Here is a 15,508-nt window from a genome sequence, read left to right as displayed (position 1 = left end):
GAAATTCCACGGACAGAGGAGCCTGATGGACCACAGTTCATGGGGTCACAAAAGAGTAGGCTATGCCTTAGGGACTAAACAACGACATAGTCATGCAAACAGTAGTAATAATACTTATATAGCACCTGACACTTGATCCTTAAAAGCCTTAGGATAAACAGCGTCATCATCATGCCCATTTCACAGGCAGAAAACTAAGGCTGTAATAGCCAAAATGACTCATTTGCGCAGGTTGTATCCGGGCCAGAATGCAGACTCTGATCTCCAAATTCCAGATCGCACTCATTAAGTCCCCCTTCACCAACAGAAGGGACCAGATGTGGGACACACAGAGCCTCCTGCAGCCTGCACGGTCCGGGCCATCTCAGCATCGACCATGCAGAAGGCCAACAGTACACATAGGTCCAGATATCGATTTCTTAACCTTTCTACTCGAAATGAAGCAAGTGCTGCCTTTACAAAATTCACCCTCATTCCTTTGTTCCTAAAAAATTCATCCTGTAAAATTATGTTCAATTTGAGTTATCTTTTGGAGGTAATTTCAGCAGCAAAAATCTGCTCAGTACTTGCTCTGTGCCAAGCTGTCCTGTAAGTACGTTATGTAGACTAACAAGCTAAGTACACGCAACCCCATGAGAAAGGTACTGTATGGGCTTCTACATACACACACATACAGACACATACAGTGCTATTCTAGGGTTTGGGCTATATCAGTGAACAAAACAAACCCTGCCCCTTCTGTGATGTTAGGAGATAAAGTAATTAGTTCAAGGTCAGGTAAGCAGTAAGGGCAGAGGCAGGATTGGAAACCAGGCACATTGACTCCAGAGTCCATGTTCTTAACCCCTGAGCTCTTAACTCTTAATTCCTCTTGGCTGGGTGTCCTGATCTGTCCCAAAGCATCAACAGGCAAGTGGGGACGGGGGCGGGGGAGACAGGAGCTGCTTTCGTGGGCTGCAGCTCCCTGCCAGGCAGAACGGGGACCTCTGTTGTCCAACCACTATTTGCTGCAAACTGAGTTCATGCCCGACTCCAGCCTCAGTTCTAGAGCCAAAGATGCAGGGGACACAGCCGTGCCCTCAAGAAGCTCCCAGGCTAGTGTGGAAAGACTAGCAAATATTTCTATTAGCTTACCATCTACTCTGGGCCCAGCACAACCTATGAACTGGGGTGAACTGCCTGAATTGTGACTTGGGGTGGGGGTAACATGAAACTGTTTGCCAACTTCATCCTGAGCAGCCCCAGCATATTGCCCAACCCTACCTCCTTCTGCTTTAAAAAAAAAAAAATCAAAGTAATCTGATTCAGCCTAGCCCTGGTTGAGCACTGACTCCCTGCTAAATCCCCAAAGCCTAATTACTTAACTATTGTGCATGGTAATCTTAGGAGGTGTTTGTTTTCTCTCTCCCCATGGACAGCCAATGAGCATAAGGCAGTGGTTGCTAGTGAGCATTGCTCAGGTAGGAGATAAAGCTGTGATTTCTCGTGCAGCACTTTCCTATGGCCAAAGTACTGGAGTTTCAGCTTTAGCATCATTCCTTCCAAAGAAATCCCAGGGCTGATCTCCTTCAGAATGGACTGGACTGAACTTCCTATGGACCAAGCCCTCCACTTCAGAACACCCTTCAACCGCCACCTCGTACCCTTCCAGGGCTCAATCAGGCTTCACCTTCTCCAAGGAGGGGACCCTTGCCCTGATCCACCATACTCATTCCTCCAGAGGTGTTTGCTATAGGCGACTCTGTTATTTAAGCCCCCGACTCCTCCGTGCAAAGCCTATTCCCTGACAGCGGAGACTAGATCCCCCCCAAGCTTCACAGCCTAGTACATCTCAGGCTTTGTAGACAGTTGAGAAATACACATTGCCATTAGGTCCTCAGGCAATGTCTTGAGACCGAGAGCTGCAGCCCCTCCTGTGCTGAATTAGCAAAGGTTGCCATGGACTCAGAATCTGGGGGCACCTTCCCATGTGCAAAGGGACAAGCCACTGGGCAGCGAGCTCCTCTGCTTCTCGACCACAAAGTGACCTTCCTAGTCCTTTCCCAAAGGGGACATGCACTGGCCTTTCAGAAGAAACTAAATTATTCCGGCACATTTATTTTTCTTCTTTTTTCGTCAAATGCTATGCTCCAATGGCCTCTTCATAATGGACAATGTTTTTTTAAAAAAAACCCTTTTCAAGCATTTGACTTTGCTATTGAGTTGAACGGCTGGATCTCTTCCACCCAAGGCAACACATGGCAATGCTTAATGATTTCCATTTTTAACTCAAGGAGGAACGTTCCTCAGAGTTCAAGAGGAAGCCGAGTGGGCGCTCTGGATTGCGGGAGGCCCGCATGGCGTCAGGAGCGGAGAATCTGGAAGTCAACGGGGGGAGCAGATGGCCCAGCAAGGAGGCGAGATTGCTAGCAGATGGCCCCCATAGTTTGGATAAGGCAAAAAAAAAAAAAACTTTTGATTGCAAACAAATTGGTATTAGAAGCATACCAAGAAGAGAGGCCCACACAGATGTTTGCTGTTGCAATGGGCAGGCATTCCCTGTTCCTTTACGGGGACCCAGTCAGTGACGGAGGCTGGAATTGCAAAGCAAGTCCTCATCTCTAAATTGTCTTTTTTCCACCCGGTTTATTCATAATTATGGATAAGGATGTAGGCACACAATTTGGGCCATCCAAATTAAAACGCTTGGCCCCACAGACAACGCGTAGGGCAGTGAACGCATTCTGCAGGATATTGTTCTGGTGGATACAACGTCATTACAGGTCTATATCACAACTCAGAGTGCACAACACAGAGGGTGAATCCTGCTGTAAACTATGGTTGTGGTTAACAATAATGGACGAATATTGGCTCATCGACTGCAACAAATGTACCGCAGCAACTCCAAGTATTAATGGGGAAGCTGGGAAAAAGAGGAATAATAGAGGAACTCTATTTTCTTCTCGAATTTTCTAAAAACCTAAAACAACTCTAAAACAAAATTCTGTGGATTCTCTCTAGCACACACACATACCTGGCTCTTCTTGCTGGCTGAGTGACCTTGAACTGGTCACTTAACCTCTCCGAGTCACCTTTTCCTTATCTTCAAAATGAAGACACTAATAGCACTGACCCAAAGGGTTTTTATGAGGAGTAAGTAAATTAATACACAGAAGGCACATGGAATAGCTCCTGCCCATAGTACGCTGGTATTAGCTGTGATTACAATGATGGCCACAGATATTGTGTGCCAGCTACCCTGAGATACTTCAATCATCCATCATGGGATTTAAGGCTTGCAGCAGCCCTACAAGGCAGGTAGGAAATGCTACTATCCTCATTTTACAAAAGAGAAAACCTGAAGCTTAGAGAGATTATATAACTCGCTGAGGGTCACATGGCTGGGCAGTATGCGTGAGGTGGGACTCAAACCCACATGTCTGCCTTCCCCACCACAAGCTGCCATGTCCAAGAAGGAAAGAGCTGGTGCTCTCCGGACAGGACCACTGTCTGGCTGCTGGAAGGCTTTGCACTTATCCTATGTAATCTCGCTTTGGAGGGTGGGGGCTGTGAAAGAGGGACAGGGGTGTGGGGGAAGGAGGGGGAGTAGAAGGGGAGAGACCAACCCCAAAGGCCAAGCAGGATCTTGGCAGAGCCAGTACTAGAACCCAGACTTTGGCTCCTAAACCACTTGATCCGCTGTATTAACATATCCACTTCACCCACATAAAAAAGCCAAGAGTGATCACCCTGATGACAGACTGCTCTCTTCCTTGGCCTCCACCTGTGGCTCTGCCAGCCTATCTCTGTTCCAAGGCAGATGGTGACAACAGCCCCAAGAAGTCACCTGGGCTCCTCTGGAGGTTGCCCTTTGCAGGAAAGCCCCTGCTCAAGCTGGACCGCCTGCTCTGCCGCCTGGGACAGAAACTGAACCGTGATCTCCCTGCCCACAGGGATAAGTTCAATTCTTGCTTTTCCAAAGCAGCATTTGCTTTTACATAACAACTTTCAAACTTGGGATGTGTGACTTGTTTCCCAAGCCTGCTGGAGCAGCCTCCGAACAGACGTTCGTTCAGAATCCAGACACTTCATCTCGTCTCCGGTACCACCTCACCTCCACACCCACGTGGCCTGATGTACTTTTTGCAGCTCTGGGTCCCCTCCTCCTACTCTTGCCTTCTCGTGCTTTCTGCACCTCTGCTCCCCACACCGGGGGCGCCCAGGGACCCACAGCAGTGGGTTCCTCCTCCGTGATCACGTCCTCCTAACCCGGCTCAATACCAGCTCCTGTGTGCAGGTCATCACACCCCTCCACCACCCACCCCCTCTCCTCTCCCCTTGGTCTGTACATGTAGCCCTGACCTGGAACAGAAAGGGAAAGTAGATCAGAGCCAGGCTAACTGCAAAAGATCCTCCACCTAGAATGAGATCCAACGCCTCTGCTTTCCTGAAAATCTAGAGCCTCCCTTCATCTTCACATACCTCTCAAAAGCCTGTTTACCCTCTCTTCCCCCCAGGCCTGCCCTCTGTGGACACTCTGATGGGCTGAATGCATGCATGCTCAGTCATGTCTGACTTTTTTGTGACCCCATGAACTGCAGCCTGCCAGGTGCCTTCGTCCATGGAATTTTCCAGGCAAGAATACTGGAGTGGGTTGTCATTTCCTACTCCATATGGACTGAAGGTGTCCCCACAAAATTCCTTTGCTGAAGCACTAACCGCCCCCCTCCAAGGTAATGGTGTTAGAGATGGGGCCTCTGGGAGGTCACGTGGGTGGCACAAGTCATGAACGATGGCTTTGGACCTGATGGGATTAGTGGCCTCACAGGAAGAGCCAGCAGAGTTGTTCTCACTCGCTGTCTCCTGCCACGTGAGGATACACATAGGCCAGGAAGCGCGTTCTCACAGGAGCCTGATCCTGATGCTGGTATCCTGATCTAGGACTTCCAGCCTCCAGAATTGTGAGAAAATACATTTCTGTTGTTTAAGCCACCCAACCTATGGTATTTTTGTTATGGCCACCCAAGCAAAGACACAGCACCATGAGCCCTTTCAAAAGACATATGTGAAAAGCAGGAATATCAAACATGATGAAGAAAATTCCTCCAGCATCAATGGAGGGAACCAAGCTCCTCTCTCCCTTTTCAAGCACAAGGTACAGGATGCAGGAAGCCCAAATGAACAGGAGTGACATGGCAGAGGCAGGGCCACTGATTCCATCTCAAATGTGTGGGAAAAGGCAGTGTAAGAATGGGGGAAGGCATTCCCACCCCAGCTGAGAAGCCAAAAAGGATAAAACGCTGCCCAAATGCCAAGAGATGAAAACCAGCTTCTCTATTCAGAGGCAAGTTCTGCAAGGTACACCATCCTCCAGCATCCCAAACCTCCAAAAGGTTAAAAACAAACAAGAAACATATTTCCAGAAAAGAAAATAAACAGTGTGTGGTAAGATGTTTACTTCTTAATTTATCCTCATAAAATTCAATTGACAGATAGTTTTCCAGCCCTATAATACACAGGCACTATGTCATCTCTGGGATAAGCAGATTAAAAAAATAATCATGAAAATGGAAGCTGATGTGTGAATATGTGTGTATAAATGCTTGATGGGTATTAACTCATTTAATTCTAACAACCCTATGAAATGAATGCAATTATCACCCCCTTACCACCATCATTTTACAAAAGGAAACACTAAAGTACCTATTATGGTTTTAAAGAGCAAATGAGCCTTGTCTTTTATATCCTAGTTGAGAGAGGCAAACAATTTAACAATAGATATAGAGCCTGTTAAAAGCTCAACCAAGAGAATCAGTGACATAGAAGGCTACTTTGGGTTGAGTGATCAGGAAAGACCAGTGGGAGCTGGCAATCACACAAAGGAACATCTTGGAAGATTGGGGGTAGAGGAGTTATGTGGTCCCCAGAAGCTCCAAAAGTCAGCCACAGAATGTGTCCATCACTGGCTCTCACAGGTCAGTGCCAGGCTCAGGCATCTGTAGCTCTCAGAACCTCCCAGAATCACAGGTCCCACCCTCAACTGTCTTCAAACACTCCAGCTGTCACCACAGAGAGATGTGGAAACCCTTTGGGTCTTGATGCAGACTGAAGGTTTGTGTCTCCCTGAAACTCTTACATTGAATCCCTAACCCCTGAATGTGATGGTGTTTGGAGGTGCAGCCTTTGGGAAATGATTAGATTTATTTGAGGTCATGAGGGTGGAGTCTGCATGAGAGGATTAGTGCCCTTCAAATAAAGGGAAAGAAGACCAGACCTCCAGTTCTCTCTCCACCATATGGACACACAGTAAGAAGAAAGCCATCTGCAAGCTAGGAATGGAACTAGCCAACACCTTGATCTTAGACTTCCCAGCCTCCAGAACTGAGAAATAAACGTCTGCTCTTGAAAGAGAAAGAACAAATATCATATATTAATGCATGCATATGGAATCTAGAAAGATATTGCTGATAAACCTACTTGCAGGGTAGTAATGGAGATGCAGACAGAGAGAATAGATTTGTGGACACGGTTGGGAAGGAGAAGGCGGGACGAATCCAGAGAGTAGCATGGAAACATATACATCACCATATGTAAAGTACACAGCCAGTGGGAATTTGCTGTAGGACACAGGGAGCTCAACCCAGAGCTCTGCGACAACCTAGAGGGGTGCGATGATGTGGGAGATGAGAGAGAGCTTCAAGAGGGAGAGGACATATGTATACCTATGGCTGATTCATGTTGATATATGGCAGAAACCAGCATAATATATCCTCCAACAAAAAGTTTGTAAAAATAAATGTCTGCTCTTTAAGCCTCCCAGCCTATAATGCTTTGTCTGTCAGCCCAAATTACAGCAGTTCCCACAGGATTCAGGCCACTGTTCTTCATTCCTATTTCCTGCATTTTGTAGGGAGGACCCAGTGCCTCTGGGGGAAGAAAAATAAATGACTTTTCCATAGACTTCAGTGGTCAAAACGAAGCTTGTTTTGTTTTTGTTTGTTTGTTTTTTTTTTTTTTTTTTTTTTTAGCTTCCCTACATTTAAAAAGAAACCAAACTGTATTTCAGGAAAATCACTATGTCAGACCAAGTCTGAGCCTTCATTTAACATTCAGATACTTACTGAAAGTCTACACAGTGGCAGACAGTGTCCTAAGCCAGTGCTGCCTGGCCTTCAGTGGGCATGGGAGCCCCCTGGGGGATTCCGTTAGGATGCAGACTCTGACCCTGCAGTAGGTTTGGGGTGGGCCTGAAACTCTGCATCCCTAACAATCCCAGGTGATGCCAACCTCACTGAGCATCAGGACTCCAGCCCAGCAAGTGCATCAACTCTGGCTTCAACTTGGAATAAGCTGGAGAGGTCTGAACAAGTCCTGAGTTCTGGGCTCTACCCCAGACAAAGGCAATCAGACACTCCAGGGTGAGGCCCGGGCATTTCTAAAGTGCTCAGTGGGGACTTCCCTGGTGGCACAATGGATAAGAATCCACATATCAATGCAAGCAACACAGGTTTGATACCTGGTTCAGGAAGATTCCACATGCCTCGGAGTCACTAAGCCCATGTACCTCAACTACTGAGCCCGTGTGCCCTAGAGCCCCACAAGAGAGGCCCGGGCACCACAACACGGAGTAGTCTCTGCTCTCCACAACTAAAGAAAGCCCACGCGCACCAGTGAAGACTCAGCACAACCAGAAATAAATGAAGTGCTCAGTGATCTGAACGTGCGGCCAGGGTTTAGAATCACTCTTCTGGACATACAGCAGTGAGCTAGGTAGCCCTCAAGGGGAGACAGATGAGAAATAACTAAATTATTTTAGACAGCAGAGACATATGTCATAAAAACAACGCGGGATAACGTGATGAGGTCAGAGGGGGCTGGGGGGGGGGGGCAAGCGGGAATTACACTGAAGAACAAATAACAAGACAGAAACACCACCGAGATCTGAAGAGATGACCCCAGGCTGAGAAAAGAGCCCACTTTCCACCTCAAGTCTTAAGGGATGACAAGAGCAGGGTCCCATTTGTGTTTTTAGGACACAAAGCTGACAGGTGCACAGGTTGCACTCTGAGGGGAGAGTAAAAATAAGACATGTTTCCTTCCTGGAGGTTCTTATGAAAACATGAACTAATGATTGCTGAACACCTACTGTGGGCAACGTGAACTAATGATTGCTGAGCACCTACTGTGGGCAATGCTTCCGGTCTGGGAACTGACACAGCAGGCCCTTCTCAAGCTCCACATGAAGAAACATGTGGAGAGACCACATGGGGAGACCACATCCCTAAAAGACCCCATCTGGTAGATCACAAAGGGGGCAGTCTAGCTGGTGGAGAGGGATGCACGGTGGATTCTCAGAGGATGCAAGAAACTTGTGGTTCTTTACCGGCAGCTCCTATAACTGTGTAGAAAAGAAGGCAGCCATCAAATGCCACCTTGTCACTACTCCCCTCCACAACCCCGACAGTAACTGGCAGGGAGCTCTGGTCTACCTTCATCGCAGCACCCCAGAACAGGACTGTTACAAAGCCACCTCCTGAAAATGCCTACCCCTGCCGGCTCCCGGGGGAGTTCAGATGTTGGAGGAGGAAGCTTCAGTCCCATCCCTCCAGACGCAGAGCCTGTGACCTAACTCTAAACGGGTCCAGGCCCAACACTCCCCTGGCCAAGCAGCTGGCTTAAGGAAGTCACTTGACTCAAGTCACACCAACCCACCAGAACCTTGGGGCTTCTGCAGAAACACCTCAGGCAGCAGCACTCTGTCCAGCATTTTGGGGTCTGGGAGGACCTAAAGCCAGAGCTGTGGTCACTGCCCGCTGGATGATATCTGAGCTCAATGGCAGAAAGTGAGCATCACAGTTCACCTTTGATCTCAGCCAACAAATCCCCTTTTTTGCTAAACTCAGTTTGGGGAGGTTTTCTGTCACTGCAGCAGAGGCCTGCTTCATCTAGACCCCTGGACTCTGCCGAACTGCCTTGGACTCATTCGCCATTCTCCAAGCCCCTGATGTGGTCCTGTGAGGCTGCTGCCCGGAGGGCCTCTGCAGTCCTCCCGTGTCCCTGGTCCCCTGGGCTGGGACTCTGTCTTCTCTGCTGGATCATGATCTGCTTGATGACAAGGGCTGTCTCTTATACTTGCTTCTGCCTCCACCAAGTGCCCACTTGTGAAATGGAAAGGGGGCTAGATATTCTCATGGTCCTCGGATGAAGAGGCTGGAAGGGAACTCAGGCTTCAGCCCCATCTGGCCTGGGCGGAGAGCAGGGGCAAGTGCAATAGGGAGGGCATGCGATCTGAGCCAGGTGACCCCAGGACGCTCATGCCGGCCAAGAGATCCTGGGCAGTCACTGAACTTCTGAGCCTTGTGTTCCTCACCTTTGCAAAAACCCTGAGGTGTTTAATGTTGGAAAGGGCACTTTCATTCCATCACCTGACCAATATTTACCGAGTCCTTTCTATTGTGCAGGACACTATCCCAGAAACAGTTGATACAAAGCGAACTCTTTGGAACCCCGTGGACTGTAACCCACCAGGCTCCTCTGTCCATGGGATTCTCCAGGCAAGAATACTGGAGTTGGTTGCCCTTTCCTTCTCCAGGGGGTCTTCCCGACCCGGGATCAAACCTGTGTCTCTCGTGTCTCCTGCATTGGCAGGCGGGTTCTTTCCCACTTGTGCCACCTGGGAAGCTCAATCCAAGTGACTTGTTGCTAAACATTTTGCCAGTTTCCCTGCTTCCCTCTTTGAAGGGGGACAAAACCAGGCATTCCTGCCAAATAGGGCTGACTGCTCCATAGTTAGTGGGATAATTTTTGATCAGACAGTACACTGAAGAAATAGGAGCAACAGTAGGGCATAGGAGACTCTAACCTAAGAAATGGGGTCCTGACTAAGCCAATGTGCCCAGACTACACGTGACAGAAGCTACAGGACGAAGACACAGCCAGTCCAGGATGAGAGCCTGGTGAGCTAGAAATCAGTCCAGAACGCACTCCCCCTCTTTACCCAGGGTGAAAAAGCGTTCCCCACATGGATGGTGCTGATTTTAGCATCTCAGGAGACTGGAATGAGAGGATGGGCCCAGCCACAGTTCCTGGCTGTACACATGTTCACGGGTTAGTCCCACACATGCGTCAGCCACTTCCTGCTGCTGGAAGAATGTGCTGAGGGAGGTGAAATGACGGGACAGCACCACTGCCCACTGGGTCACCAGGACAGAAGGGAGTTCAAAGGGAATCCCAGCGGCTTCTCTGCGAGTTCACCCGGCCCCATCCCCATCAAGCAGAGAGTGAACAATTTAGAGATTTACCTAAACCTCTGTGTCCCAGATGGACTCCTCAGACAGTGTTTTGAGGGAAGAGAAGTTGACGGTGTTGAAAACAGGCTTTGAGGGAAGGCCCTGGCCTTCCTGGGTGCATGGAACTAACCAAACATTTCAGACCCACAGGCCTAGGTTCCCGGACCAGCTTCCCCACTTAAAAGTTTCATGACTTTGAGTGACTCCTGTCTCCTCCCTAGGTATTTACCCACCTGTAAAATGTGGATAAGACTTGCCTATGAAAACAAGGGCTTCCCGGGTGGCACTAGTGGTAAAGAATCTGCCTGCCAATGCAGGAGACACAAGAGATGCGGGTTCGGTCACTGGGTGGGGAAGATCCCCTGGAGAAGGGAATGGCAACCCACTCCAGTATTCTTGCCTGGAGAATCCCATGGACAGAGGAGCCTGGTGGGCTATAGTCCATGGGGTCACAAAGTGTTGGATACAACTGAGCAACTGGCACAGCACTGTGTTGCTGGCACTCCCATGAGAATAAGCCACGGGAAGACTGCCTAACCTGTTCCTTTGGCCCGGGTTTCTGGTTCCTTTTTCACACAGCCCCATGCAGAGCCTCACCCAGTTCTTCTAACAACTCTAGAGTAGGAGGCCAAGTTCTATTCTTCCCATTTTACAGGTAAGAAAACAGACATCTAAAAAGACTGACTTGCTTGGCAACTTGATGGAAAAGCTGAGTGGTATCCATCTAAAATAAAACCTCCATAGAGTGTGGAGAAAAAGGAACCCTCCTACACCCTCGGTGGGAATGTAAATTGGTGAAACAACCATGGAGAACAGTATGGAGGTTTCTTAAAAAACTAAACACAGAGTTACCACGTGATCCTGCACTCCCACTCCTGGGCATATATCCAGAGAAAACCATAATTTGAATAGATATGCACCCCATGTTCCCCAGTGTTCATAGCAGAGCTATTTACAACAACCAAGACACAGAAGCAACCTAAATGTTATCAACAGATGAATGGATAAAGAAGATACACACACAAGGGAATATTGCTTGGCTATAAAAAAAAAAAAGAGTGAAATAATGCCATTTGCAGCAACATGGATGGATCTAGGGATTATCATATCGAGCAAGAAAGACAAATATCATATCACTTATATGTGGAAGCTTAAAAAATGATACAAATGAACTTATTTATAAAACAGACATAGACTCACAGACTTAGAAAGCAACTTACAGTTACCACAGAGAATAGTGGGGAGATGGGGGTAAATTAGGTGCTTGGGACTAACATATACACACTACCATATGTAAAATAGATAAACAGCAAGGTTTATAGTATAAACCCGTGCTGTATAGTATGGGGGACTGTACTCAACACTCTGTAATAATCTAAACGGAAAAGAATCTTAAAGAGAATAGACATTTACATATAACTGAATCACCTTGCTGTACACTTGAAACACAACATTAGAAATGAACTGTACTTCAATTTTTTGAAATAAGAAGATAAAACTTCATGGTTCCCAAAGAGCTTTCAAATGCATCATCCCACTGAGTCCTTTGCACAAGGAGCCCCAAGTTTGGGAGCTGAAGCTAAAACCTAGGACTGGCCTGTCTGAGCTTCCATTAGCTGGCCAGTACAGCTCCTGGGAAGAAATCTCTACCCATTTAAGCAAAGCCTGTGTCTGGCAAGAAGAACAGAAAAGACTGGGTCCCTATAGCCTCTGACCCCCTGGAGAAGTCTGAAGAGGAACATCAAACCACCTCCCAGGGCGAGGAGAACCATCCCTCAGGTTGTAATGATACCTGGAATTCCTCTCCCAAAGAAGGGGCCCCAGTGTGTCCCACCCCTGCAGCGACCCTGGGTGGTATGACCTGCTGGGTCATCCCAAAGTGTCCTCCCCCAGAGCAGCTGGGTGTGCTGCCCCTGGAGTTCCATCAGATGGACTCAGCGAGCAAAAGGGCAAGAAAACGAAGACATCCAGACAAACAAAATGGGGGTGCAGGCAGAACACTGACCCTTCAGTAGCACCGTGAGAACAAAAACTGAAAATTGAAAACTCTCAACTGTGACCTTTTCAGTTGTTAGATAAAGAATGTGAGTTGCTTAGCAGCACAACTGATTAATGTCTATATGTTACCTTTCAACTCCTTATTGCTACCCTTTCCCATTCAGGGTCACAAAACCATCTTTTCTCAGCTCTGGTTACGACTGTCTACATCCATACCATCTTGAGGCCAAGTCAAATGCCTTGGGAAGAATCTCTTACCAGGATCTGTGCAATTCTTAGCTGCCTCAGTCCCATTCACTGGTGCCATCAGCCTTCTATTTCTCCATGTGTCTGGGAGAACATATTTGCTCACAGAAGCTGTTCTGTGCCCTGGATTAGAAAATAAGTCACAAACACCATGAGATCAACATGGCACCTACATTCTCACAATGGCCTTACAGCATATATCTAGCTCTGTCAGCAACAGCCCTGTTTGACTATTTAAAGCCATCTGCAGGGAGTGATACCGTGACTGGAAGCACAGTATCACCTGCTCACCTACAGTAATCTGTTTCCTAGATCTAGTTCATTGTTTCTAGTCCCAGATAGGTCAGCATGCGCTCTGACCTTGGCCAAGATTGCTTCGGTCTCAGCCCCTCACAAGTGCAATACAGGGTTTAGACAGGTGACCATTAAGTTCTTAGCCAGCAAACATGCTCAGGTATCCCGGCCCTGAAGGATAAAGTCAGCAAACAGGTGCAGAAAGGTGATGGGGTCTGGCCCGGGACTTTGCACCCTTGAATGTGCGTACAAATCACCTGGGAACCTTGTTACAATGCACATTCTGATTCAGTAGGTCTGAGCCAGGACCTGGAATTCTACACTAACAAGCTCCCCGGTGACACTGATTCTGATGGTCCAAGGGCCATACTGAGTAACCAGGAAGATCACTGGAGTGGATGCTGATGACCAAGTGCAGTTGAACTCCTAAAGGCCTTCCTGATCCAGCAAATAAAAAATAATTCTCACTTTAAGACCTTTAAAGTATTCATTTACCTCTCCTGAGGTGCACACTGCTTCAGCTGGGTAATAATACCTCTTCTATAATGCTGACATCTAAGAGCCTCTAGGTATTTTGTTATTTCTAGTGTGTAATTGAGGGAGAAAACACATCAACTTGCCCAATTGCAAAGCACCAGGTACTATGGTGTTCAAATAGCCTTTCTGGATTTCTTTTGGAAAGGGCAAGTTTTGTTTAATCTTTCATCCTCAAATCACAAAGTTTGAGTTTTGAAAGGCTGTATAAAGTTTAATGAAGTGCCACCTGATTCTTATCAATTAATATGAGCCTCTCTAAATTGTCCCTAACTACTCAAGAAGGTACCATCTGCTTTATTCCCCATATCCTGATTGTTAAATCACAGCATTTCTTTCGTTTTCTTAAATGTTTGAAAATACACACATATATACATATGCACATATATGTATAACTGAATCACTTCGCTGTACACCTGAAACTAACACATTATCAACTATACTTCAATTGAAAAGTTGAAATAAAGTTGCCAGAGAACATTAAAAATTAGAATATTAAAAACAACACTAAAAGGTCCCCAGCACCTTTTAGTTTCCCAGTGGGAACGTTAGCCACTCTGAATGTCTTCTGAAGGTTCCACCTGGGCTCACATCCCCTACTCCATCCCTAACATTTTTTGTAAGTTTCTTTTTCTCTCCATCTTAAATGTGCATATCCTAAGCAACTCCCAAATTTCCTTGTCTCTTCTCGGATGCAAGGCGTGTGGATAGTGGTTCCAGGCACCAACACTCTAATTCCGCGGGGATTAAGAGGAGTTGAAAAGTGATTTTGAAACACAGCGGCAACCTCCCCAGGGGACAGACTGCCCCACCATTTTTAGGGTTTGGAGAGGACGCGTCAGGACACCCCGGGCGCCCCTTCGGCAGGGGCGGGGGCGAGAGCTGAGACTCAGTTTCCAGCCTCAAAACCTGGGTTTTCGAGGGACGCGGAGAGCAATCTTCCGTGCTCTGCAAAATTGGAAGGAGGTCCATTCAGTCTCCTCCGCCCCAGGCCAAGAGAATCCATACATGGACCTCGCCGCTGGGCTCCCCACACTCCCTGGGCACCCCCAGGGACAGAACTCTGGCGCCGAGGGGCCAGTGGTTCATGCTTTCGCCTTAGTAACACAGACCGGCAGCCGAGTTCTGAGCCCCCAGCGGCCGCGCGCAGCTCACGGGAACAGGCACCAGCGCTCAGAGCGTAGCCATCAGCCCTCCTGGGTGCGCTCTACCTGCCTGATGGGGAGGGGACTGGATGAACCCTTGGAGCTAACCTGGCTGGGAAGAGAGGGAACACCTCCCAGAACTGCCCCGCGATTTTCCAGCCCAAATCCCCCAACTCCCCGGGCAGGCCCCCACCATTACCTACCCCAGCTGCCAAAGACGCCAGACGCACAGCACACCAGGGCCAAAATCGCGCACACGAAGCCAACTTGCTGCGGCAGCATCTCTCGCCTCCTGCGAACTTTGCGCGGCCCGGGGGGCCCGCGGAGCGCCATTCCGCAGCGCCTGGATGCCGCCTCTGTCAGAGGATGGGGAGCCCCAGCGGCCGGAGTGCTATCTGGGGCCGAGCGGCGTGGACTGGAGCGGGCGACTCGAGGCTCAGAGGCCAGGGGCTCCAGGCCACAGGTTCATGGCCCGCGGGCGAGCTCGGCAGGGAAGCAGGGAGAGGAGGTGGGGGGCGCGCGGCGCGGCCGGAGCTCAGAGTCCCGCGCGCGGTGTGCGCGCTCCGCGCACCATGGCTCGGTGGCAAGGAGGCGACGCCGGTACGGTGGCGCTGGCGGCCCTGGATCGCAGGGCTGGCGCAGTCCCGGCGCTGGTGCCGCTACCTGCCCGCTCAGCCTCGGCGCCCTCGCCCGGCCGCAGCCCTGGGAGCAGTGCCCCGGGGCGCCCGCGGGAGCACTCAGTGCGCCCCCGCGCGCCGCGCCGCCGCTCCCACTCGTAGCATCCTCCCCCTCCAAGTTTGGCGGCGGTCGCCGGCCAGCGATGCTCCACTGCTTCCCGGCGAGCCGAGCCGGGCTGGCCCAGTGCGCTCAAGTCGGGAGGCAGACTGGACGCGCGGGACCTGCGACCCTCGCCGCGAGCCGCCTAGACGTCGGCCCTCCGGGGGTGAGCTCTCCCCGGGAACTTTGTCTCCGGCTACCGGCGCCTGCGTCTGCGAGGCCGTGACGCCTCCCGCCTGCAGCTCT

General features: G+C 49.3%; 1 protein-coding gene across 2 annotated transcripts in view; it reads right to left on the bottom strand.

Annotated features, from left to right (window-relative positions):
- Positions 1–14,818, bottom strand: part of SLC24A4 (solute carrier family 24 member 4) — a 194,960-nt gene extending 180,142 nt beyond the window's left edge. For both annotated transcript variants that reach the window (XM_070357870.1, XM_070357871.1), the window contains exons 1-2: positions 14,689–14,818; positions 12,525–12,635 (exon numbers count right to left, since the gene is read on the bottom strand). In XM_070357870.1, coding sequence (XP_070213971.1) covers positions 12,525–12,635; positions 14,689–14,818 — 241 coding nt within the window. The remainder of the gene's footprint in view (positions 1–12,524; positions 12,636–14,688) is intronic.
- Positions 14,819–15,508: the final 690 nt, after the last annotated feature.

This window comes from Bos mutus, chromosome 21, assembly GCF_027580195.1.
Source record: "Bos mutus isolate GX-2022 chromosome 21, NWIPB_WYAK_1.1, whole genome shotgun sequence".
NCBI lineage: Eukaryota > Metazoa > Chordata > Mammalia > Artiodactyla > Bovidae > Bos > Bos mutus.
This window is presented reverse-complemented; position numbering and strand designations above follow the sequence as displayed.